Source organism: Phodopus roborovskii, unplaced genomic scaffold (genome assembly GCF_943737965.1).
Source record: "Phodopus roborovskii unplaced genomic scaffold, PHOROB, whole genome shotgun sequence".
In the NCBI taxonomy this organism is placed as follows: Eukaryota; Metazoa; Chordata; class Mammalia; order Rodentia; family Cricetidae; genus Phodopus; species Phodopus roborovskii.
This window is the reverse complement of record NW_026126563.1, coordinates 15,097,219-15,123,559: the sequence shown is the minus strand read 5'-3', so window position 1 is coordinate 15,123,559 and position 26,341 is coordinate 15,097,219. Positions and strand designations below refer to the sequence as shown.

At 44.1% G+C, this 26,341-nt stretch overlaps 1 protein-coding gene across 3 annotated transcripts in view; it reads left to right on the top strand.

Annotated features, from left to right (window-relative positions):
• Znf521 (zinc finger protein 521) overlaps positions 1-26,341 on the top strand; it is a 273,551-nt gene that overhangs the window by 93,742 nt on the left and 153,468 nt on the right. For all 3 annotated transcript variants that reach the window (XM_051202004.1, XM_051202003.1, XM_051202002.1), the window contains one exon: positions 22,447-25,799. In XM_051202004.1, coding sequence (XP_051057961.1) covers positions 22,887-25,799 — 2,913 coding nt within the window. In that variant the 5' untranslated portion in view covers positions 22,447-22,886. The remainder of the gene's footprint in view (positions 1-22,446; positions 25,800-26,341) is intronic.

Sequence of the window (26,341 nt, the reverse complement as noted above, 5' to 3'; positions counted from 1 at the left end):
CAGTTTGGCAGATAGGAGTGGAAAGAGAAAGAAAGGAAGCCACGTCCATGAATTCCTATTGTTCCACTTTAGGCAAGCGTTGTTATTCCTAATAAAGCAAAGCAGCTGCCCCCCTGTCCCGCCCCCCCCCCCATGGAATTAACCCTGTGGCTTGGAGAACAGATAGGTCCTAAGGCTGTAACAGGCAGGATTCGGTGTTGACCATTCCCCTTACAGATGTCTGCACGTGAGGAAGGGCTCAGCTACTCAGTCATTTAACTTCCATCATATCAGGTATGCATTTATGTGACTTGTCACCCCACATATCGTCCCGTTAAATGTCCTTTCACCCAAAAATCCTGTACTCTCCCCTCAGAATCATTTGTGAGTGAAGTGAAGGGGTATGGCTTCTGCATCAGATTTTTTTCAAGTCCACTTGGCTATGACAGCATATGGAAAATGCTCTAGAAACTATGGTATTTGTAAGAGAAATCAAAAGCAAAGCTTACGCAATCTGTATAATCCTCATAGTAACAGGATGGCTTCCTGAATGCCCTTGCATTTTGTTCTGCAGGCCATGTGGTTTTGGCTGTTAAATTGGGCAGCTCTGCTGTACTGAACAACTCATACTTGGTATGTAAATAACAAGAGAAGAGCTCCTTTTTGGAAGATAACACACTTGGTAGCCTGATACTGAAGAATCGGACATCCACATAGACATGAACCTCTCAGGCCAATAGATGAAAGATTGTTGAGTCTTTGCTGAAGGCAGAGCTTGTGCATCCTACATCCATTCTCCTAGGAGCAAAATGAATGGGATCTGATCAAGGTTAATGCACCATCTATGGGAGGGCCTGGGGAAGGGGCAGAGCTCCTTTTGATAGTCGACAGGAAGGAGTGGCAAACATAATGTTCTATGGTGAGAGTCTCCTTAGCTTTCTGATGTGAACCCTGCAGAGGCCAAGGGTGACTGTCTCTGACCACCTGACCACCCGGTCATAGTCAGATGGATAGTACTCAGTGGGGTCTACAAGGCATTCTTCATAGGCAAACATGCTGGGCCTCACCACTTGAAGGACAGTGGCCAATTCAAAATTGATTGAAGGTTGGTCCCACCAATCTTCAGCAAAGTTACATTTATCTAATGGTCAAAAAATAGTTTACTTCAGAATATGATTACCAGTGTTTACCTTTCCCCAAAGTGGTATTTTGGTACATTTTAGACAACATTCAGTTGCTTCATCTAGCTAAGGTAGAAAACAAAGACATATGGTGTAAAAAAAAAAAAGTTTATTTTTGGTGTATGAGAGAGAGATGTTAATGCATGATAAGATGGTGACGTAACACCATATTATTGGGGTTGGCACATATCTGTGGTTCATGCGAAGGTGGTAGGTTTTTTTTGTTCTGCAGGCCATGTGGTTTTGGCTGTAAAACTAGGCAGCTCTGCGTTATTGAACAACTCATACTTGGTATGTAAATGACTGTTCATGGCTGTGTTCCAATAAAACTTTATTTATAAAAGTGAGAACCTTTGCTGCACTAATTATAATCTGCCAGACCTTAAAATGTGTTGGATAAACATTTGTAAGTTTTTGGTGATTGAAAAGAAAAAGACACTATGAATTTTAAAGTGGTACTTGCAAATTTTATCCATATGTGACAGAAGGAAACTTGTACATGTGGCCTTACCTATTATTACTTTGTTAGTAATGACTAATTTTTGAAGTAAATGAGTAAAATGTAAGGATTTTGATAAGATTCTTTTGGAGCTAATATTTAAAAGTATATAGATAAGTATTGTTGTGAATATCATTATTGTATGTACTCCAGTAATCTGTGCCTATTGAAATAAAAAAATCATAGTTTATCTTTTCTTAAATCCAGATAAAGAAATTACCATTGTGAAACTGCCACTACATCATAGACAACAGTGCTGTGTATTATCTAGTATATTATAATCACTTTTGTCTGGACTCTGCAAGTCTTTGTAGCTATGAGTGTTTATGAAGCTGTTACCAACTTCACAGACACCGTTTAACTGTTCATTCTGTTGTGGGTACCTCTGCCTCTGGTCACTTCTCCTGACATCAGTTTCTATTAGTCAGTACTATACTAACTCAGGTTCAGATTTGTATTGCTATTGTCCTTGGAGGACATTTTGCCCTCCAAACTGTTTTGTTTTAAGTTAGGATACTTACTTTGTTTCAAGTTCACCCAACTGTACTCTTGAGCTGTCTACTTTGGAATCTGTGTGTTTGTGTCAAGGTAAGCTGACCTCAATTGAAAAGATAATAGGCATCATTGAAATTAGATCTAGTTGTTTTTTATATAGAGAAAACAAAGTTACGTTTTCCTCACAGCATTTGCATTACTAGCTATGGACTGACAGTAGTGGCATTTGTGGGAAGGGACTTGGAAAGAGTGAGCATTTTAGGGCCCTCTCATTCCTTCATTTGCTGCAATTACTCACGGAGAGTGTTGGCTCTGTTTTCCTGGAGCAATGAGTGCGTCTCCACAGCATCACTGTTGCTACCCCTTTCCTTGATGACCTGGGGTATAGCCTACATGCTTTGTATCCTGCCTCATCCAGTCCTTCCCAGTCCATGGGAGTTTAGTGGGAAACCAGCTCTACAGACTACATTCCTTCCACAGCTCTGCTGCCTACATATTGGTTCAGAGGCCTTAGCTGGTAGGGAATGGCTTCATTTCTTGCCAAACCCTGTTCTTGGGTGTGTGGCTGCTTGTCCTGACTCCCTGTGAGCATCCCCTAGGCTACTTGAGAAAATTCTCATGTGAGCCTCCACCTCAGCTCACTGTAACAAGAATCTCTAGCAGTGAGATAGAACATTAATATGTTTTAAATGACTCCCAGGTGATTTAATGCTGTGCTCTCCTTTGGAATTGGTCATTTACTGGAGTGCTGAATCCCTGGTTGTTAAGTTTGGCTGTTGTGTATTCTGTCTCTTCTACCTAGAAAGGCCAATTTTCTTTTCTCAACTATGAATGAACATCCCCCCTTATTCTTTGATGTTAAACTCAAAGAATACATCCCGAGGTGGCCTTTCTGTGTCTTCCAAGATGGAGCCAATGCTTCCTCCACTCTTTCTGGAGTGACTGAGCTGGTTGTCCTGTTCTAACCTGCCACCTCATATATGACAATAAGCCAATCAGTAAAACTACTCTGCCGCTAATAACTTCGTATTGGCTCTGTCCTATGCTTGGGGTACAGGGAAGTTTATGAACAGGTCAGAAGAGCTAGTCTGGATCGATAGGTAAGGTGTACCTGAAAACGGATGCCCTCGTTCATGTCCTGGCCCTTAGACTGACCTTTGTCACAGTGGAATATGAAACAGAAATTAATGGTGCCGAGGAGGAGACTCCATAGCATGATCGTCGCCCTGGAAAGCTGCAGAATAGTCAACAGAATAAAGTCATGTGACCACAGCCAAAGTAGAGACTAGGGTCACGCGTCTGGGGGAGAGGAACAAAATATCAGTAATAACTGAACTAAGTCAGCTCCTAGGAGGGGAAGGAAGTCATGTGTGTGGGGACCTAGTTCTGAGGTAGCAAGCTAGTAATGACATCGAGAAGAAAGGCTGATACATTCACCTGAAAGCACAGTGATGCTTTAAAAGATGAGACAGGCCATGGAGAGAAGGGTACTGTAAGAGGCTTAAGTGGCATACGCCCAGAGAAATCACTGGAGCTTCCAAAGATCAGACTGAGTCAATTAATTACACCCTCAAAAACAGTGTTAGTGTTAGGGTTTTTGATAAATCTTTTCTTATGAAAACAGTTTTAGAAACACAAGCAGATTAATTAGAAACAGGAAAAAACAGAGCAAAATGGGAAAGAAATCTCTCTCAGGCTAGGGATATAGCTGAGCAGAAGAACACCCATCTAGAATATACAAAGCCTGAGCTTCAGACTCTAGCACTAAAAATATTCATAAACCATGAAAGAAATCTATGAAATGTGAGGTTTTTCAGCTTTATTTTTATTTGAGACAGGGTCTCACTGTGTAGCCTTGGCTATCCTGGAACGTACTTTGTAAACCAGACTGGTTTTGAACTAACTGCTGTCTTCTTGCCTTGGCCTCTGGAGGGCTGAGGTTATAGGCATTTTGCCAATATGCCCCAATGATTTTAGTCTATTTAAAAAATACAATCTACCCATCAAGTCAGGTACAGCATGATTGAAATCTAATAGTCATGCATTTATTGCTTGTTTATAAATACTTTTCAGAAAGAACACTGCTCTTTCAAATGTAAGGTTCACATCTGTCTGAATGTGTATGATGCTTGGGGTGGAAAACGTGAGGTTGGATATGCCAGTCATGAGGACTACTATTGAATTCCACCCTCAAACCCAATGTGTAAGCTTTAACAGCCTCATCTATATTTATAGTAGTCCAGGATGGGATGATCACCACAGTTTATGTCTTTGTTCCTTCATGTCTCTCCATGTCTGCATCGATCAGCATGTCCATTTGGTGATGGGATGGGTGAACCAGCCAATGGCTAGGCTGGGATAAAAGGCTTGCAAACCGGTATTGAAACTTCCCTGTGTGCAGAAGCCAGTTTCTCTCCAGCTTGCAATCCTACCTGAGCAGGGTTTGGAAGGGAGGGACCTAGCTTCTGCTCTGTCCTCCACTGTCTGCTGTCTGTTTTGCCATAGACTGCATGCAGGAAGCTCAGATTCAAGGATTCTAATGCATCTTCATCAGTCTTAACAAATTCCACGCTGGTGGGGAATGCTGACATGCCTGTCTGGGGATAACAGCTAGGGAAGAGCTCTCTGCCGACTGCTTATCTGTGAACCTTAACCATGTCTAAAATGGTATATTGAAACATGATTTCAGGAGCTGGGGAGATGGCTCAGCCGACAGTTAAAAGAGAGTCCCTCCTTTGGAGAGGACCCTTTTTAGTTCCCATCACCCATGTCAGGTAGCTCATGTCAACCTATATCTCAGTCCCAAAGGGACCCACTGACCTCCTCCAGACTTCACTGCCACGGACACCTGCACTCATATGTGTACATTCCTGCCCAGGCACACACACACACACACACACACACACACACACACACACACACACACACACACACTTCAATCACTCACAAAGTAGGTTCAAAGATGCACAGTCCAGGACTGAGGCATTATAAAAGCAAGCACTGCTGACCCATAATAAAATGAAGGAAATTTAAGGAATTCTCCATCCAGAACAAACGTGGACACTAAATAGCCTTGCCAAGGCAATAAAAGTTTGCTAGAGCAGAGCTGATCCATTTGTTGACTTCAGTTTTCAGTGCTGCCAATTAAAACACAGAGACTCCCCAGCTGATAAATAAGGTACCTGTTAAAGTTGAGCAAAGTTGAGACATGGCTCAGTGGTGGTTTCCTTGTCTAGCATGGGAGAGGCTCCAGGTTCAATCCCTGGCAGAGCAAAACCAAACAGACAAATAAATTTCTCATAGTGAGGTAATTGCTTGTAATTTGCCAGAGATTTTTTTCCAAGGTTAAGTTCTTGGCATAAACAATCAATTATGCCTGTCCTCCTCCTCCCCTTCCTTTCTTCCTTCCTTCCATCCTTTCTTCCTTCCTTCCTTCCTTCCTTCCTTCCTTCCTTCCTTCCTTCCTTCCTTCCTACAGGGTTATGGGAAGTTGCTATAGAACACAGTTGCGTAGTTTGTAAACTGCACAAAGGCCCATAGCAGTGCTACTAGGGATGGAAGGTTCGGTGCTGCAGCCATCAACACTGTGAGCAGGGTCACCTTCGCAACTTCTGCTCTGGGGGAGAAGTCCCCTTTGCGGTGTACATTAGGTGTCTCTGGCTTGTGCTGGACCAGCGAGAAGGTGCTGACCTGGTGAAGAGACGTGAGGTCCTAAGTGGTCCTTAAGAAAGCGGGTGCGCTGTGCTTCCAGCCACACTGGAGGAGCAGGACCTTTGTCCTCCTCCATCCTTCTTGGTCACTGAGGATGGAGCTTTTCTGATGCTCTAGAATATGCACTGTGCCAGGCATGTGAGCACCATAGCTTGTGCCCTTAGGGTAGCCTTAGCCTGGGAGAGGGAACACATGGGTTCCCATAGTGCCAGCTTTGTGTGGGGTAAGAAAATAAGATTCAAAAGCAGTTTTAGTATTTGCGAGTGGAGTAATACAAGAGGGTGTGTGTGTGTGAGTGTGTGTGTGCGAGTGCGTGCGCATGTTCATAGCTGAGTATTTGGAAGTTCTCTAGGGAAGTTGAAAGCAAGGTTTCTGCACTGGCCAGGTAAAAGCCATGGTGGGGTACCCTACTGGTGTCTAGGAGGTATTGAATACATGGGATCGTTGACCTCTACTTTCTTGTTGTGCCATGGTGAAGAAGCATGCTGGGAAAGGACTGGGAGATGGGTGTGCCATCTGTTAATTCATCCATATCATTGTTTAGGTGGGCATTTTGGAGACAACGTGTTCTTATGGAAGAACTAGCTGGTTGTTATGGTAAATCTGAGCTTTAAATCCCTAGTAATTCAGATGTACCTTGTTTATGGTTCTTTAAAATGAAGCAAGCCAAAGAAGGACAAGTACACCCTTATATTATGTTAAAGTCTTCCAAGCAGGAAGACCAGTGCTCATTAATTAGGAACTATTCCAATAATATAAGGAATTTTTTTTGGAAAATAACACTTGGTGCCCACTTGGATGTGTGATATAGTAACAATATTAATCAGATGGATAATCTGCATTAATCAGCCCTGCCTCAAAGTGAGATGATTAATCAACTTGATGATCTAAGTCATGGATTCTCAACCTGTGTGTCAAGACCCCTTTGGGGGCCACATATCAAATATCCTGCATATCAGGTATTTACATTATAATTCATAACAGTAGCTAAAGTATACTTATGATGTAGCAATGAAATAGTTTTATGTTTGGGGTCACCACAACATGAGGAACTACATTAAAAGGTCCCAGCATGAGGAAGGTTGAGAACCATTGTGTTAAGCAATCTTAAGACAAACAAGAGGACAAGAGATATAATAAAACCACACTGAGCACCACGAGGATAGTTGGTTCTGTAGAAATGGGATGTTTCGATGAATGCAATGAAAACTTACCCAGCAGAGAAAAGTGACTTTTGTGGTCAGGACACAGATCTGCACACACCCTCCTGGGCACCCGTGGGAACTCACTGGAAAAGGCAAGCTTGGGGTGGCAGTTGCAGTAGGGAGTGGTTTTCAGAAATGTCATCATATTGAATGAATTAAACCAATTATCGAATCAACCCTTTGTCCTGTGCATGGTGTGCATGCGTGCGTGCGTGCGTGCGTGCGTGCGCGTGCGTGCGTGCGCGTGCGTGTGTGTGTGTGTGTGTGTGTGTAATGCAGACCTGGTGAGAGCATGTTGTAAATGGGTGCTGTGTGGTACCTAAAGTTGAGTGCTATTGCTCTGTGTTCTCTTTTATGTCTAGCCCAACTGTGAGGTCGTCATCTATCTATTCTGGTGCAAAGATGGCCTTGCACTGTATTTTTCTGTTCGGATAGGTCATTTGTAGATGCAGTATAGATCAGCTATGAACTGGATAGTGCACGGGAAACAGAGAGAAACAGTTGGGTCAGAAAGCAGTCACCTGCCTTAGTCATAGTTAAAGCACCTGCCTCCATCAAATGTCAAGCTCAATCAGCAAGGTTTTTTAATTCTCCCCACTACAAAAGAAAATGGTAAATGAAAGTCATTCTGCAAGCAAAAATTAAAGAATAATTCACCCTCAAAATAAGCAAAAATAAGGGTAGAATGAAATCTGGGCTTCAGAGGATGATTGCAGTTTTGCTCTGGGTCAACACCAAACTCTTTGTGTCTTTTGCTTGTTTCTCTAAAAGGCTGAAGTTTTCTGGATGAAATTCCCAGCCCGTCCTGAGCTTTTTATCTTACACGGCTTGGCAGATGTGAAAGTTCAAGAAATGCAGAAAAATCACATTGCAAACCCCTCAGAAGAGAGCACAACTTGGATCTGGTTGATGACACAGGCCATTGAGTCCTTATAGAGAATTGTTTGTCTTCCGTTTGTCGATGGCTTTAATCCCTCCAAATTGCTCCTTGAATAATAGGAAAAAGGCAATTTGAATTTCAGTGACAGATTGGACATAACAGGTTGCAACTATTAGGTCTCATTTTACCAGACTGAGAAATAAAATTGCCTAAACATAAACATCGATCACTGGTGCAGTAAATTAATTTGTACAGAAAAAGTAGTTTAGCTGCAGTGCACATTAAACATAGAAAAATTTTCAAAATTACTGCTCTCTGAATTAATTTGTACACTTGTTTACTTGTTAAAAGCATGCATAAATTCTTTCTTCCAAGGCAGTGTTGCTCAAAATGAATAAGAAAGAAACATAAAAAGTGGCAAGGAAATACAGATGCGTGGGAGACAGGCCCGTGTTGGCTGGATAGTGGATACTTTCATCTTTGTGTTCAGATGCTGTTGAGGATGTGGCTTGATTCGGATTCTGTGTGTAGGGTCTCACTAAGGAGGCACACATTTCCCGGTCTCTTTGTACCATGGTACATGTGATGTTTTAATAGCCTTGACTTACATTTGCTGATGTTTCAGGTATTGGGTAATTTAAAGAGTTTTAGGGTTTGGTTCCAGGGTGGGCTTACAAATTCACACTGCAGGGAGTCCTCTGTTTTAGAACTGTTAACTTGATATTCACGAGTAACCCAACCCATGAATTTCTTTGTACTTAACTACAAAACAAGCAAGCAAACAAAAAAGGTTAACAACCAAGCAAAGCCGCTGAACACATTTTCATGGTTACCTGCACTATTATGAGGACAAACTTTGGATGGTATCTTTTCAGACTGTTTCAGCCACTATGGAACTGGACCCTGCAGTGAGCTGCAGTCTGATAACATCTCCTGCCTAGAGTTTTCAAGGACGGTGGTTCGATTCAAATACAATTCTGATAAGTGGCAGGTTTTTGTGTCTTTAATGCCTTGACAAGGGCATCACTCTCAGGAGAGGGAGGTGAAACCGTTTGGATGAGGATGCTGTCCCTGTTCCTTTGTGCTGACACACTAAGATAATGGACAATTAAGAGGACCTTTACTGCAGGTAAAAGCACGGGGTTATCAGTAATGCAAAGAAGGCCTGGGGTGCAGGGGTATGGAGGAGGAAATGGAATTCTATTTTACAAGGAATACAAACCACATAGGTGCGGTGCCTAATAACTATTCAAGTATTGTCCTTCTACATGTGATAATTGTTAATAATTGTTAGTCAGTGTAGTGTTCAACATTGCTTGCTTGAAGTAAAAAAAAAAAAAAAAAAAAAAAAAAAAAAAGCATTTGACACAGAGTGCTGTGCTGTAGAAAATCTACCCCTAGTTGGCCTAGCTGACAGGAAGTAGCAGCTATGCTGGCCAGTAGCTTTTGTGTGACCTGGATGCAGATCCCCTTCTGTGGCCAATGGGAGGTTGACTCCTGACTCTTTGAGGTGATGGCTCCTACCCCTGCCTGTACTCCTGTGGAGTCCTCAGCTCCCAGGCTGTAAGAAGGGATTCCGTGGTTTCCAAAGCAGCCAGGATTCAAGGCTGGGTAATGGTTGAGTGCCATCATTAAGGAGTTCAAAACTGAAGCGCAAGTTTCTTGGTAACTAGGATACCTTGACAGACCGTCTGATTATTTAACAGACAGAAATCACCATATCTGTGTCACTCTGAGAGATGACTCTGTGGCATCTAACAGCCATCTCTTGCTTATGTTCATCTTGAGGTTTAACCCCAGGGAAAGTCCTTTTATCTAGACCTCTTTAGTTTCCTTTTTTTTTTTTTTTTTGTCCCCTTAGTAAATTAGTAGAGCACTCCCCTGTAGTAACATAATGGATGAATGACCAGGAGGTGCCTGGGATGTGGCCTGGCTGCTCAGTTGAAGGCAAGCTCTCAGTTGTAGTGTAGCATCTAGGGCTAATATGCAACTGTGACCAGCAGCCTCTTGTACCTAGTCACCCAGCTCTGGTGTGTTGTGCACGGTACACTTTTGCTGGGGGAGGAGGGGATTTCTCAGAGCATTCATCCTAATCAAGGTGAGACATTCCCGAGTTACTGCTCAGCTGAGTGCAGGAGAATTAACTGATTTTCTTTTAGCTTAAACTCTCATTTGTCTCAAGCAGCCTGCAAGAGAGTAGAGTGCAGTGCCTCTGATATCTGCGGGCTCTCCTCAGCCTGAGGAGATCCTGTGATAAGATAAGATGCTCGGGAAAATAAATAAATAAATAAAAAACTAGCCAGCTCAAGGGAGTGGAGAAGCAGAAGAGGCAAAGTGCGAGCTGCTTTGACTGCTAAATACCCCCTGGTAGCCAGAGATAAGACACCTTGAGCTGCACAGACCACCTTAAGCAGGATGTAAATGAAACCAATAAAAAATCATTGGAGATCAAACCCTGCTCTGCTCCCTCTCTGAAGGCTTAATTTACTACAGGGCCTGCCACACGTAGCAGCAGACCAGGAAGTGGCTGGAGAGTGATAGAGACCAGCTCAAAGGACAAAATATCTACAATTTCTAGAGCTGCCCAAACTTGGGAGTGTTGAATCAGAGACTCTAGCAGTCCTTCCTGACAGGAACAAGAATGTCCTGCAGACTGTACAGGGGTCCCCCTCCGGTCATCCACCCCCTCTGGTTTGGGGATAACCTTCTGTGTCAAACTGGTTGAAAGGCTGAACTGCCTCTAACAGTATATTGGCATCTCTCCTGCAGCTGCTATGGTTTGAAAGTCCTCCTATACCCCTTAGCCACACTTCTGGGAGCATGAATGTTTGGAGCAGTGCTTGTACCCTAGTGCCCAGGGGTGCAGTCAGTCACACCAACTCAGTTTGTGTACTCTGATGTTCCCAGGACAATGTGGAATTGCCTGAGGATGCGCTTCTCCGACTGTGTCCTGAGCTTAAAGCTGGAATACACACGGCCTTGTGAGTGTGTGTGTGTGTGCCTGTATGAAAGTGTATGTACATATGTGTGCACGTGCACATGGAGGCCCAGAAGCCCAGTGCCACACGCAGCGGTTTAACTATTTACTCAAAATGGTACGTTTCTCAGGCAATAACATCCAGCATTTATGTACTTGGTTACTGTCTTCTCATAGATATTTGCAAACCGTGTCTGAAACCCCTTCTTCAGAGAGGAGTGGCTTGGTAGAGCTAACTGCAAAGGATGAGGAAAAGCTCTAAGTATCAAGGCCTACCCCAAGTAGAGGGCAACTGTGGCAGCCTTGGGATGCTTAGTGATGTCAATGTCTTACCATAAGACTGATGATGCCATCCTCAACAGTTCTTGTTGGTGCAGGGCTCCAGCACCTTGAGCATCCTCGGCGATTTCCCTGTTTATCTGTAAGTTGAACACTCTTTTTGTAGGCAAGATTTCTCATCGTTCTCAGCTCTGATGCTCCATGCCCATAGGAAGTTCAAGGTGACAGTTTTGCCTTTCTTTACTCTGTGCTAGCTGTGAAGAGTCACTCCTTTCTGTCCTTTGGTCCCTCAAGTGAGACCGGGCAGTAGGTACTACCTGTGCTAGTCATCACTTTGGCCAGGAGGAAAGAGTGGAGCCCAGGCTCAAGAGTGTGATAGGAGGAGTCTGAAAGCAGCCTTTGGTCCAGGCTGCCAGGAGTCAGCTGGCAACCCAGGTGAAGCTCTTGAGTGTTAGCCATGCTTTAGAGCCAGTCACTGTCTGTCTCCTTTATGAGGAAGAAAGCATTGCCACTAGCTTCTCCATGAAAATGACCATTCAGAATTGATACGGTATGGGGATCCTTCTCATACTCCTTGTCATCTGAGGAGAATCTTTTTTCTCATATTTAAATCATATTTGACCCCTCATATTTCAGTGGACCTTAGTATAAGCTACCGTTGTCATGTGTTAGGTGTCAGAGGGCCAGATGTCAACATGTCATCTTGAGACAAGCCTGGTTGGGTCTTCATCTTCCTTGCTGACTACAGCCAGACTTGTTACCATTTCAGTGCAAGGGTCACCTTCTTATATATTCCTTTATTTTAAAGTGGTTTAGGTGAACAACATGGAAGAATCATGAGAGTTCTGAGGGCTAACTATAATATTAAAATTTTTAGCTAAACATTTAATTTTAGATATATGTGTATACATGTATATACATATACATTTTAAATGATTATGTACATATATAAATGATGTACATGCAGATAATTATATATAAATTATAGATGAGTAAAGATACCACAAAAATAGCATTGTTGCCTAAGAAGTATTTCACTAAAAAATGTTTACAGAGATAGTTACATATACTAAGTGGTGGATTACTGTAATTAACTTTCTTGTAATGCGAACTATCTAAAATCTTGCTTTGACACAAATTACATGTTTGCTTTTGAATATTATGTGAATGCTGGGTGAGCATACTGGAGTGTTTACACACAGGCTGCCATGAATTTTCACTGGTGAACACATGTATGTGCACATACTAGGCTCTGTGGTTGCGACTAGTGACTCATTCCTGTGCACATACAAGGTTCTGGAATTTTCACTGGTGAATGCCCTTTATTATCTTGGTCACCCTAAGGGAAGAAACAGTGGGGCCAAAAGTGACAAGAATCTGTGAGAAATCTGTCATCTTGAACATTGGAAGACTTATTTTCAGAACAGCTCCATCCATATTTTGCATAATAAAATATTAATATAAATAACGAAACACATTAATGAATAGCCATATTAAACAAATATTAATACATAGGCTGTTAATGGATAAATTATAAATCAGTGTTGCTAACATCATGTTATATTAGTATATGAATGAATGTATAAAATAAAAATATTAACCTCTGAAGTTGTTTGAGAGTATATGGTCAGAGCTGTGCTATCGTTGTATCCCCAGGGAAGTTATCTCCAGGAATCGGTGCTGCCCTTTGCAGGGTGTGCCATTGATGCACACATTTATACCCATCTCACTTGTGCCAGTGGAGCTCTTTGCACTCCCTCTGTGCTGCCTGGGCTCTACTCTCCCTTTCTGTGGGATGCTGTGGGGATTCTGTCTGCTGAGGATGCTTTGCGGCCTGGCCTTTCTGCAGACCCTTACTGACACAAAGTTTCAGGATCACTGTCATAAGTATCTCAAGTTCTTTATAGCCAGCAGCACACAGCATCCTCATAAAATGCAAAAAAAAAAAAAAAAAACCAAGGTAAAACACAAGGGTCTAGGAGTTGAAGGTACGTGACTGTGCCTGAGGAATTCTGTGCCTTCAAAAAATTAAAGCAGATTGTTTGCCACAGATCCTAAACATCCCCTCGAACAACTGGGCACGGAAATGTCAGAATCTAGAGTATGCAGGTCAGTTGGTTTTGCAATAGTAAATGGATCATTGTGGCAATATGCCCCCCCATCTCTGTAACAGCTTTTTCTACATTAACAAACCCTATTTATCACTTTACTGCACAATGAATCCACAGGGGGTGCTAATTGTTCATTAATTAAATTTTAGCCTTTCAACACTTTTGTATTCTCCAGTGGCCTTGTCTGCAGTGAAGTACACAGAGTGGCCTTTTTCAAACTGCCAAAAATTCAAGTTGCTTTTTTCTGCTGCCATGGATACCATACAGGTAAATTTCAGGGCAGCAGACATATTGCTGTACTCCTGTAAGTCCTTGCGACCCAAAGTTTCCAGCCTTAGAGTTGAGACAAAACCCAGGAAGTATAGTTGAACATGACATAACAGTCAATGCTAGCTCCTTTGAAATAAAATTTGATTCTTTTATTAGAAAATACCATTGATTTATGACAGACCCTCAAGAAACTGTGAACCTGGTGGAATGAAGCCTGAGCTCTATAAGTTCCATCATTCCCTAAGGAAGTCATTTCAAACTTGGTTTTCTGTGAGAGGCTCTTCTTTAGTGAAGAGGTTGAGTTAAACATCGGCAGGTTGGATGGGGAGGTAGAGCAGGTGGGAAGTGCTGGCTGTGCACTCTTGAGGACCTGAGCCCCCAAAGCACTCACAGAAGTAACAGGTATGACAGCACAAGCCTATAGTCCTGCTCTGCTGAGGCTGAGCCCTGGGTTCCTGGGACTTACTGGCCTGGGAAACTTCAGGTTCAGTGAGAGGTCCTGTCTCAAAGACAAAAATCAACAAAGGACAACACAAAACATGATGGATGATTCCAGAAGACTAACACCCAAGGGTGGCTTCTGGCTTCCATGTGCAGTCATGTGTGTACATATGCACACCACCCCCACCCCACACAGTCCCAAATAATATACACACTGGGGGCCTTCTGAATCTTAGTGGATATTCCTTAATGGATATAACTGTTACTTTCAAGCTTGCTAGATTATAATTCATACTAGTGCAAGGGATTTTGAAGCAAAATAGAGTTTGCCTCAAGGGTTAGAGTAGTGCTGGCACTTGGCATGTGGCTCCTGATTGGTGTGCACTGTTCTGTCCTGGGCTTTGGCTACAGTACGAATTAATCACAACTTGCCAGTGTTCACAGTTGTGCAGCACTCAGCTACTGCACTTGGGTTTTCGGGAAATCTGTAAGTCGCATTCAGAGGTCTGGTTTGAGAATTTTTATTCCTTTTTTTTTTTTTTTTTTTTTTTGCATCATTTAGACATTCAAGTCACTTAAAATGATTGCACTCTAAACATGAGAAAAGCAACAAGTCACTTGCGATCTCTTAGTCCTCTCTACTCATGTCACGTTAGTACTCATCACTGAAAGATAACCCCGGCTCTTCTAGTAGTATTAATCCTGCTCATTTTTGTATCTTAGACCAGATGTCATGTTTGTTTCTTAGAAGACTATTAGTGAGGTAGACTAAAGTTCCTTTGGTATTAGACACAAGGAAATCTTTCAAAAGAAGTAGCTGCGACATTCAGGGTCCAGGATCAAATCCAAACATAGGTGCATGGTGTTAAATACATTTTAGATAAATAAATGAAAATGAATAAACACCAACAAGTAGCTGTTTTGAGGAATTATTTGTGCTAAAGGGCCATATGCAAACCCAAGAATATGTAGTAACTAGTGGATGTCTTGAAGTGCCCAGTAGAGGAGAGGCTTGCAGCTCATTCGGTACACCACTTGCTTACCAGCAAGCATGAGGCCTGTGTCTGATTCTCAGAGTCTAGGCATGGTGGAGTGCACTTATAATCCCGAAACCAGGGAGTCAGAGGTGTGCTGGTCCCTGGGGCTGACTGTCCCGCCAGCCAGGTTGAATCTGCAGTTCCAGGTCAGTGGGACTCTCAAAAATTTAAAAAGGAGAATGAAGTGGATGGTGTCCCAGGGAAGGCCACCCAAGTTCGACCTCTGGCTTCCACATTCTCAAGCACATGTGTACGCCTGCACATGTGATTATATGCACCCACATGCTTGCGCACACACACACACACACCACAAATAGTAAAGGAAAAGGAATGGAGACTAGGGAGAAATACTCTGTGATGTCTGTCATTATCAAAGCAAAGGTAAACACGTCAAACAGCTTAAGGAATGCGCTTACTCCCAGTGCTGGGAACAAATGTGGTACACACGGCCGCCTATTACTGAACGCCAAGAAGTTGGTGCTTATCATTAGTGACATATAGTTCTAAGGGAGCCAAAAGATAGGAAAAGCCAAACAGTGTTCGTCCCCCTTCCTCCCCAAACTGGCATAATTGGAAACTGCTTTCCCATCTGTCTGGCTTCAGCGACACCGACTTGGTTTCCGTGAGTCGAGGACTTCTCTTGAACTGGGTTTGTGTCAGCTCTTCCCTTGTTTGAGAGGTGGAGTCTGAGTGTGAACTACTTAAGAATGCACTGTTCGCTGTTTAATTTGGCCCGGGAAGATGGAATTCATCAAGCGCCGTCTGTTCAGATGAACTTTAAGCAACAGCAAGCAAAGCATTTGTGGTCCTTGCTGCACACTCTATGCCAATTGCCTTCCAAACACCGAGGAGGCTGTGACAGTCCAGGATCACCCAAGAAGAGCACAGGACATATAACTTCTTATCTCCTGCATTGGGTCATCGGGAGTGTTAAATGGCTGGTAGGGGAAAATGGATTACTTTTGTTTATTTTTTTTTTTTTTAAATTAGGGGATAATAAAACTAAAAAGGAAAAAAAGCAAACAAGTTCTCATATCTGGAATCCATCTTAAGAGTACGTTAAAGCGTGCAGCAGCAGTCCTCATGCCCAGCCATTCTTGTCATTAGCGGGTGACCCCCCTTTCTCTCCAACCTGACTGTTAATGCATTGAAGTACTCCTTCCAGAACCGTTTGGAATATTACAGATTTTTAAAGCATCTGTGAAAAATAAATAATTTTAAAGTTCACATTTCTGAACACCCTGTAAAGAGTATTCATTTTCAGTCAGTTAAATATATTATATGGTATAGGACTGATTTAATGTGGAGCTGTTGATTTCCAAAAGAAACAAAGCACACACACACACACCACACACACACTAAATATTATTAAAGCCGCAGTTTTTCCATAGCTTTGGACATTCCAGTTGAGAATGAAAGGAAGTGGTTATTTGAGAATCCAAAATAATTTATTTAGAATGACCTCATCCTTTAGGAATTTAAATCGTTGCTGTAAAAATGTGCTGTGTGATTTGTCTTGGTGGCTTTAAAAATATGATTAGGAAACTGTGACCATTAAGGCAGGGGAAGAAGCACAAGTCCCCTTGTCACCTGTCTGTTAAAGGCACAGTTCAGATTACTGCTCTGTTTCAGTAGCGCCTAAGCCGTTGACACTCGTGTTCACCCCTGTGTTTCCCTCAGGATTCCAAGCTTGGGTTAAGGTTGCTCTGGGAGCTAATGAATGGGGGGAGCTCAACCCCACTGAAGTAGACAGTTGGCAGACATACAGAACCAAATGAAGAAAGCAGGACAAACCTGGAAATCCGCCTTGGTCTTACCTTTTAAACTATTGCTCAACACTTGCAAAAATAATCTGCTAAATTAACTTATTATGATGTTAAATAATGCCATGGCTGCATTGCTCAGGTTTTAAAGGGAAGGGGGGTAATTTCAAAATTATATACTTGCTTTCAGAATTACATAGTAATGTGCTTGTTCCAAGGTTACCTATCTTTAAAGACCCAAGATTATATCCCGTGTATGATAATTTAATGCTTGGAATATAGCATGGATTTATGCTCCATTAATTTCTAGATATGGCCAACTATTCATGTTTTGTTTTCTTGCTGACTGTATACACTACTGTGAATGCTTCAGGCACTGTAGATTTCCATCGGGCCACTCTGTAGAACTTGTATTCCAGGGGTTCTATTAAAGAAAAGAAAATAGGAAAATGTGTTTATACTAACCACGCAGGCATTTGGAAGGGAAACAGGAGCACACGCCAACTGTCTCGGTCTCCGTTCACGTGTGTAGCTTTTCTTCCAGCAGTGATAAGGTGCTCCAGAAACAGACACAAATCTTTGCAACACCCTGGACGGTGAGTCCTGAGAATTATTATCTTCATATTGCAGGTGAAATACTTAGGTAGGGCAGATTAAGTGCCTTGGCCAGGTCACTCTCCAAGTCAGTTATGGAGCTCAAAATAAAACTCCAGACTCCTGCCTCGAAGTTCTTCTGAGTCATGGCACCTAGCATGTGGATGGACTAGGCCTGTCTATATCCCTTCCCTTCCTCACATTTGAAAAGTGACCTTTCTGTAAAGGTCTTCTGCGCTAAGGAAACCTGACTATGTAACACTTGCCCACCCATGGTACTGAATCCATGAGGAGATGGTGCAATGGGCACTTGGCTGATTCTGAAGGAACTCGGATATTAGAGAGAGGGGGGAGAAGGGGGGAGCTGGCATCTCAGTAACCCAGCTCTGGGAAAGGCTGGGAACTGCTGGGTGTCACACAGTTTAGTGGCTTGCCCTAATTTCTAAATTTCGTAGATGTCTGTCATTTCTTTAATGTTTGTGGGTGGGTATGGGTGGACGCACATGTGGCGGTCAGAGGTTGGCCTTGACTGTTGTAATTACCGTCCGCCTCATCTTCCGAAATAGAAAACTTTTGCTTGAATCTGGAGTGCATGGATTTGGTTGAACCGGATGGCATCCAAGCTCCTGGATCCCTTTGATTCCACCTCCCGTCACTGGGATTACACAGCTGTAGTCATCTTTTGATTTATTCATTTACGTGCAATGTGGTGCTAAGGCGTGAATTCGGATCCCTCAGGCTTAGGGCTGCAGATGCCGTACTCACTGAGTACATTGAGAGGGATCTAATGCATTTCATCACTTTAATTTCTTCTAATTCTGAATTGCCTATAATACTGGAGTTGACCCCGACAGGCTTGTCTCCTGGCCCCTGAAGCATGGATCCTCCACCAAGACCTGCTTAATGGTGTGAAGTAAGATGGGGCCACCCTCCCGCCTCCCCTGAGCTGATCCTGACCCTCTTTCTTTTGGCCCATTATTTTTATTTCTGGCGGTGTTTACTAGACTTGGAAGGCAAGCAGTGTCTGGGACCTCACTGCTTCTCGTCCACAATGGCAGGTTATAAACTTATCTTGCTCCTTTGGGTGACAGGGTGGCCCTGCCAAGCATGCCTGTGGCTCCATCTGCAATAGCTGGGATACATTCTCCTCCATCTTTCCTTGCTGCTTCCAGGCTGGTGTGTGGGGGTGAAGGCCCATTTACACAGATGCCTTGAGCTCTGCTGTCTTCGCTGTGGGGTAGGCCAGAGCTTGACTTCACTGTTCTGTGGGTGAGCACTTTCACCCATCGTATGACGGGACAGGTGTCTCTCTGCTGCTAACTGAGTTTCCAGCTGTCTATCCCCGACGCAGACCAGGCCGAGTCTGGTATTCTGTTCTCTCAGGCAGGCTGGAGAGTCACTGGGCCTGAGGTGGAGGTCTTCCTTGCAGGATATGGCCGTTTCGATGCCAGAAGATGGTCGGGAAAGCCTGGCTGGCTAACAAAGGCAGGCCTTCAGCGGCTGGGTGTAGCTCCCGCTCTACATCCCCTTTGGCAGCCGCTCAGAGGCCACTGCAGTGTGGCCAGCCAGCAAAATTAGGAAATAAGGACCTCTTTTATTTACTCAGGCTGCTGAATCATGGGCATTCCTGTCTGCTTGGAGAGAAGTCAGGCGGCTCTACTTTCCATGGAACGTCTCAGGAGTGCTGGAGACTTTCATCTCGGAGTGTTCACACACTTGTCTTGATGTGCTGCATGGAAACAGTGAAACTCAGCAAGAACAGTCGCTGGAGGGAAACATCTGCACTCACTATGCACACACATTCACATCTTCACATAGCTTTCTAGGCCAAAGTGGGCTCCCAGCAAACCTTTTACCCCACTGTAAGACGCCGCCTCAGCTCTGTGAGAGTCAAGGGGTGGGAAGTAACTGATTTCAAGACCTAAATTTAACATGGACATTTGAAGTATCTTATATTGAAATGCACCTAGTTCCCATGATACAGAAAGACAGTAAGTGACGAGGGGGAGGAAGTTCAAGTTGACTCTGAATCTGGAGTTGAAAGCATCCACCATACATTTTCAGAATCCACCATACATTTTCCCCCATGCTTCAGACATGAAATTACACTAACTTTATTGCCACCAGAAGCATTCCCTCACATTGCTTAAGTTAACAGGGACAGGCAGTTCTGGAAGCATCAGCTAGACCTCAGAGATAGAATGGCAGGCACCTTTACCTCATGGCCCAGACCCATGGAGGTTTAGCTTCTAGTTTCTTTCTGTTCCTGCATATTTCTAGTACTGGCCAGTGAACATCTACCATCTCAGAGTTGAAGCAGAAATCAACCTTCTGGAGAAACGGCCTTCATTATCATATTCATTTCCTCTGTCCAAAAAAACCAAAATAATAATAATAACACTCTTGGCTCCGACTTTCTCCCTCTACCCAGTCTGCTTCCCTGCTCTGAGATGTATGCATTTTTTTGGGTAATTGTCCCCTTCAGCTATGGGGATGAGAGGCAGGGATGAGGTTAGACAGAAAAGCTCTCCAGTACTCTGAATTTCTGTCAAAAACTTGATCATGAGTTCATCTCCCTCAACATGTTAATGGAATTTGAAGCTTGGGAGAACACTTACATAAGAGGCAGAGTCGAGCGTGGACTCCAGACAAGAACCTGATTTAAACACAGTGTCAAGGATTGTACTACCGTTTTTCCCTGTAACAATGGCTCATTGCTTCACAATTCTTTGTACTTACCTGCTGTCAGGGACTGTACACTTTTTTTTCCCCCGTGGCTCATTGCCCCATGATTATTCATACATCTGTAATAATGATACCCCACACCCAGACACAGTCTAGGGTTTAATGATAAATCGGCTTGTGAGGATTTCAGGCTCCTCAGTTCATTTCATAGCAGTCTGGAAACACAGCGAATGCTTACTCACTGTTTTCTCCAAATGTGCAAATGAGATGATGTGTTTGAAAATATTTTAAAATAAAGCAGCAGGATTTAAATGTAAAAGACAAATGTGAAATATGGCAGGATTTGGACCCTAGAATGCAGAGTAAATTTACTAATGTTGTCAACTGGAAAAGTCTGTAGAAATTTGGGGTTATTTCAAGGAAACCAAGTATACCTATCTTTTAATGGGAAAACTAAGTCATTGTTCCATTGTTTTTGCTGTTGTCGTCTTGATTTTTTTGTTTGTTTGTTTGCTTTTGGTTTAGTTTTTGTTAATTGCTTCCACATGTGTTGTGTCTTGAGTTAAGTTTATCTGCATGTGTCGGATGCGTTCATACAACTCTTACCTGCGACTATGAAACCCTGTCCGAATCTGGAACCTTGAGAGGCTATGGAGCCATATAAATGAGGAGACGGAATCATGAGGTTTTCGACTTGCTTTGTTGCAGCGGGCAGGGATCCAGGAATGGTGTTTGGTTGTTTTTTCAGGGTTCGAGTGCTGCCATCTGGCATCGATAGGGAGATGGCCTTGTCATCAGTTTCTCCATGCAGGAAAGGAGCGATCCTCATCTGTTTCCTGTGGATAAGGAAGAGGCTGACAATCTAGTAAAATCTTGTTACCTTAAAGAAAGCAGACATGGAATTCATTTCTGCTTTTGTGTTCATCATGTCACCAATGTGTGAACCTTGGCGCTGAGGAATCTAGCTTTCTGGATTCTATTCTCACCCCCAACTTTCAGAATATTCTAAATGAGCCTATCTATATTTCTAACAAATTTTGTCATGCCCCTCTCCCAGCCCTTTAATTTTCTGAACTTTGGAAAAATTATCTTTTGGATTTTGAATATGTTTAAAACTTCTTTTGACCTTGAGTGGGAAGTTACTGTAAAAAGCAAAACGGAGCTTTTACAACCTGTTTGGGGAGGGTCACATTTTTTTACTTGGATGTTGGGGAAACAGCAGAAAAAAGGGGACCGCCATGTAGCCAAAAAAACACCACCTAATGCAAACCTAAGGTTGAGTTCCTTCACACACACACGGTGCTAAGCTCGATCTGGCTGGCAGCCTTGTTTGTCTGCTCTTTGTTGCACATAAATCTCTCAGCATTTACCATAATCATTTATCACTTTTCCTGTTTCCAGTTTTTCACAAGTTGCTTTGTCTCTGCTCACCTCAAAGTGCAGTCCTGTTTAGCTAAGGAAGTCCAGGCCGCTGATGCTTCTTACAGAAGGAAGAAATGGTGGGCCACCTCTTGAACTTTCCAAACAAAATACACGATTTCAATCTGGTCCTCCTGAAACGCTCATTTTTTTTGTTTCTCTTGATCCTGGCTGATCCTAGCTGTACGTAATGTCTAGCAGTGCCTTCTAACGTTTAATAATCCAATTTTTTGGCCTATGGTTTCTGAATCTTGCAGTTATTGAGGAAAACCTGGTTGTCTTTCATTACACAAGACATAATTATTATTGTGTTTTCTGTCTCCTTTCATGTGCTTATTTTTTAATATTTTTTTGCTGAAAGCAATAAGGTCTGTATCAATAAGAACCCCATAAAAGACTTTTGGTCTTCAGAATTGCCTTTTTATAGAAAAACAAGCAAAATGCAGAGGGAATTTTTTATTAAATATTAGACATCTGGGTTGACTGAATTAATTTTAAATCACTCCTGTAATATTTCCTCTTTTCATTTGCTTCTTCACATGCTCACAGAATATGCAAATCATTTTTAGAATGAATACAAAAGAAACATTAAATATATTAAAACCTGCATTTTAATAAAATTGTCAATGTGTAATATATGCCTTACTTCTAAGGAAAAAATGATAAAAAGTAATAAAGGGGTAATTTAGACATAGAACTATTTAATATCTTTTTATATTTTACAAACCAGCAAAAAGTAAATGAGGAATAAAAGCTTGGGGCTCGGATTTGAGCATGTCTTACTCAAATGCTCACTCTTTCAATTTTCCCCCCTGAAAGGTTCAGGATGGCCCAAGCATGTGTTCACTGAAATGGTGTGAGTGACTCATTCTTGAGCTCTCGACATGTGAGATGATGGGTCCTGTTGCCTCTCTTTGCAGATGGAGTTGATGTTGAGGACGACCCCACCTGCTCCTGGCCAGCCTCCTCACCTTCCAGCAAGGATCAGACGTCCCCCAGTCATGGAGAAGGCTGCGACTTTGGAGAGGAAGAAGGTGGCCCTGGACTGCCGTACCCATGCCAGTTCTGTGACAAGTCATTTAGCCGCCTCAGCTACCTAAAGCACCATGAACAGAGCCACAGTGACAAGCTGCCCTTCAAATGCACCTACTGCAGTCGGCTATTCAAACACAAGAGGAGCCGGGACCGCCACATAAAGCTCCACACAGGCGACAAGAAGTACCACTGCAGCGAATGCGACGCGGCGTTCTCCCGAAGTGACCACCTGAAGATCCACTTAAAGACTCACACGTCCAACAAGCCATATAAATGTGCCATTTGTCGCCGTGGGTTCCTGTCCTCTAGTTCCTTGCACGGACATATGCAGGTTCATGAGCGGGGCAAGGACGGCTCCCAGTCTGGCTCCAGGATGGAGGACTGGAAGATGAAGGACACTCAGAAGTGCAGCCAGTGTGAGGAAGGCTTTGACTTCCCAGAGGACCTCCAGAAGCACATTGCAGAGTGCCATCCCGAGTGCTCCCCTAATGAGGACCGAGCAGCCCTCCAGTGCATGTACTGCCACGAGCTATTTGTGGAGGAGACCTCCCTCATGAACCACATAGAGCAGGTCCATGGAGGAGAAAAGAAGAACTCGTGTAGCATCTGCTCAGAGAGCTTCCTCACTGTCGAGGAGCTGTACAGCCACATGGACAGTCACCAGCAACCGGAGTCCTGCAATCACAGCAACAGCCCGTCCCTGGTCACCGTAGGGTACACCTCTGTGTCCAGTACGACTCCAGATTCCAACCTCTCAGTGGACAGTTCAACCATGGTGGAGGCCGCACCACCAATTCCAAAGAGCCGAGGGAGGAAGCGAGCTGCGCAACAGACTTCCGACATGACTGGCCCCTCTAGTAAACAAGCAAAAGTCACCTACAGCTGTATTTACTGCAACAAGCAGTTATTTTCGAGTCTCGCGGTTCTGCAGATTCACTTGAAAACTATGCATCTAGATAAGCCAGAGCAGGCCCATATCTGTCAGTATTGCCTAGAGGTCTTGCCTTCACTCTATAACCTAAATGAACATCTTAAACAAGTGCACGAAGCTCAGGACCCAGGCCTGATTGTTTCGGCCATGCCCGCTATCGTTTACCAGTGCAACTTCTGCTCCGAAGTTGTCAATGACCTCAACACCCTTCAGGAGCATATCCGATGTTCTCACGGGTTTGCCAGCCCTGCAGCCAAGGACAGTAATGCGTTCTTTTGTCCCCATTGTTACATGGGGTTTCTCACTGACTCTTCCCTCGAAGAGCATATAAGACAGGTCCATTGTGACCTCAGCGGCTCCCGGTTTGGGTCTCCAGTGCTTGGGACTCCAAAAGAACCTGTAGTTGAAGTCTATTCCTGTTCCTATTGTACGAATTCGCCAATATTCAACAGTGTTCTTAAACTGAATAAGCACATTAAAGAGAATCATAAAAACATTCCCTTGGCCCTGAATTATATTCACAACGGGAAGAAATCCCGGGCCTTGAGCCCCTTGTCTCCCGTGGCCATAGAGCAGACATCTCTTAAGATGATGCAGGCAGTGGGAGGCGGCCCCGCCCGTTCCGCTGGAGAATACATCTGTAATCAGTGTGGTGCTAAGTACACATCCCTAGACAGCTTTCAGACTCACCTCAAAACCCATCTGGACACCGTGCTGCCCAAACTGACCTGCCCTCAGTGTAACAAAGAGTTCCCCAACCAAGAGTCCTTGCTAAAGCACGTGACCATCCACTTCATGATCACCTCGACCTACTACATCTGTGAGAGCTGTGACAAGCAGTTCACCTCGGTGGATGACCTCCAGAAGCACCTGCTGGACATGCACACCTTTGTCTTCTTCCGCTGCACCCTCTGCCAGGAAGTGTTCGACTCGAAGGTCTCCATCCAGCTGCACTTGGCCGTGAAACACAGCAACGAGAAGAAGGTCTACCGCTGCACGTCCTGCAACTGGGACTTCCGCAACGAGACCGACCTGCAGCTGCACGTGAAGCACAACCACCTGGAGAACCAAGGCAAGGTGCACAAGTGCATCTTCTGTGGCGAGTCCTTCGGCACCGAGGTGGAGCTGCAGTGCCACATCACCACACACAGCAAGAAATACAACTGCAGGTTCTGCAGCAAGGCCTTCCACGCCGTCATCCTGCTGGAGAAGCACCTGCGGGAGAAGCACTGTGTGTTTGAAACCAAGACCCCCAACTGCGGCACCAATGGGGCCTCGGAGCAAGTGCAGAAGGAGGAGGCGGAGCTGCAGACCTTGCTCACCAACAGCCAGGAGTCCCATAATAGTCATGACGGGAGCGAGGAGGACGTGGACAGCTCCGAGCCCATGTATGGCTGCGACATCTGCGGGGCGGCCTACACCATGGAGACCCTGCTGCAGAACCACCAGCTCCGGGACCACAACATCAGGCCCGGAGAGAGTGCCATCGTAAAAAAGAAAGCAGAGCTCATTAAGGGGAATTACAAGTGCAACGTTTGCTCGAGAACCTTCTTCTCTGAAAATGGTCTCCGGGAACATATGCAGACCCACCTAGGCCCTGTCAAACACTACATGTGCCCTATCTGTGGAGAGCGCTTCCCTTCCCTTTTAACTCTCACTGAACACAAAGTCACTCACAGCAAGAGCCTGGATACTGGAAACTGTCGCATTTGCAAGATGCCTCTACAGAGCGAAGAGGAGTTTTTGGAGCACTGCCAGATGCACCCTGACCTGAGGAATTCCCTGACTGGGTTTCGCTGTGTGGTGTGCATGCAGACTGTCACCTCCACCTTGGAACTCAAAATCCACGGGACCTTCCACATGCAGAAGACGGGGAACGGGTCCTCCATGCAGACCACTGGGCGTGGCCAACACGTTCAGAAACTGTACAAGTGCGCATCTTGCCTCAAAGAATTCCGTTCCAAGCAGGATCTGGTGAAACTTGATATCAATGGCCTGCCATATGGTCTCTGTGCTGGCTGTGTGAATCTCAGTAAGAGCAGTAGCCCGGGCCTCAGTCTCCCTCCTGGCACCAGCAGACCGGGCTTGGGCCAGAATGAGAATCTGAGTGCCATGGAGGGCAAAGGCAAGGCAGGGGGACTGAAGACTCGCTGTTCAAGCTGCAATGTCAAGTTTGAGTCTGAAAGCGAGCTCCAGAACCATATCCAGACGGTGCACCGGGAGCTTGTGCCAGACGGCAACAGTACACAGTTGAAAACGCCCCAAGTGTCGCCCATGCCCAGAATCAGTCCCTCCCAGTCAGATGAGGTAACTCGTCTTTCTTACATTTGCAATTTCTCCTCCTTCAAAAGCTACCTCACTTTATAGTCACGCTTTCCATGGCTTTATCTACAATTGATATGTATGCCAAGAGATGTGTAGTCTGAAATGCAATGTTTTTCTCCCTATAGCCATTAGCTAGCAATTACTTGGTTCCTGATAAGGAGCATTTTGGCTTGAATGGTGCAAAATAGGACTAATTCCAGTCCCCCTAGGACATTGTCTTCTCTGTGACTGAGGAGACTGGCTCTCATGCCAACCCCACTGAGATCTGGAATCTCAGCAAAGCTTCACCGACATTGAAATCCCCAGCTATGACTTGTGCGTATGGCAAAGAGATAATGACACACGAGTAAGGCAGTGTGAGCCAACGTACTGGCTTGGAGTCAATTAAAAAGAATATATATATTGGCGGGTAACAAATTAGGTCGGGGTGTCTTTCTAATGCAGGATTGTCGACGCTCACTGTTTTTCTTTGTCTTCTGGGTAGCGGGGAAAATGTTTCCACACAACAGGAGTTTTTCAAAGTG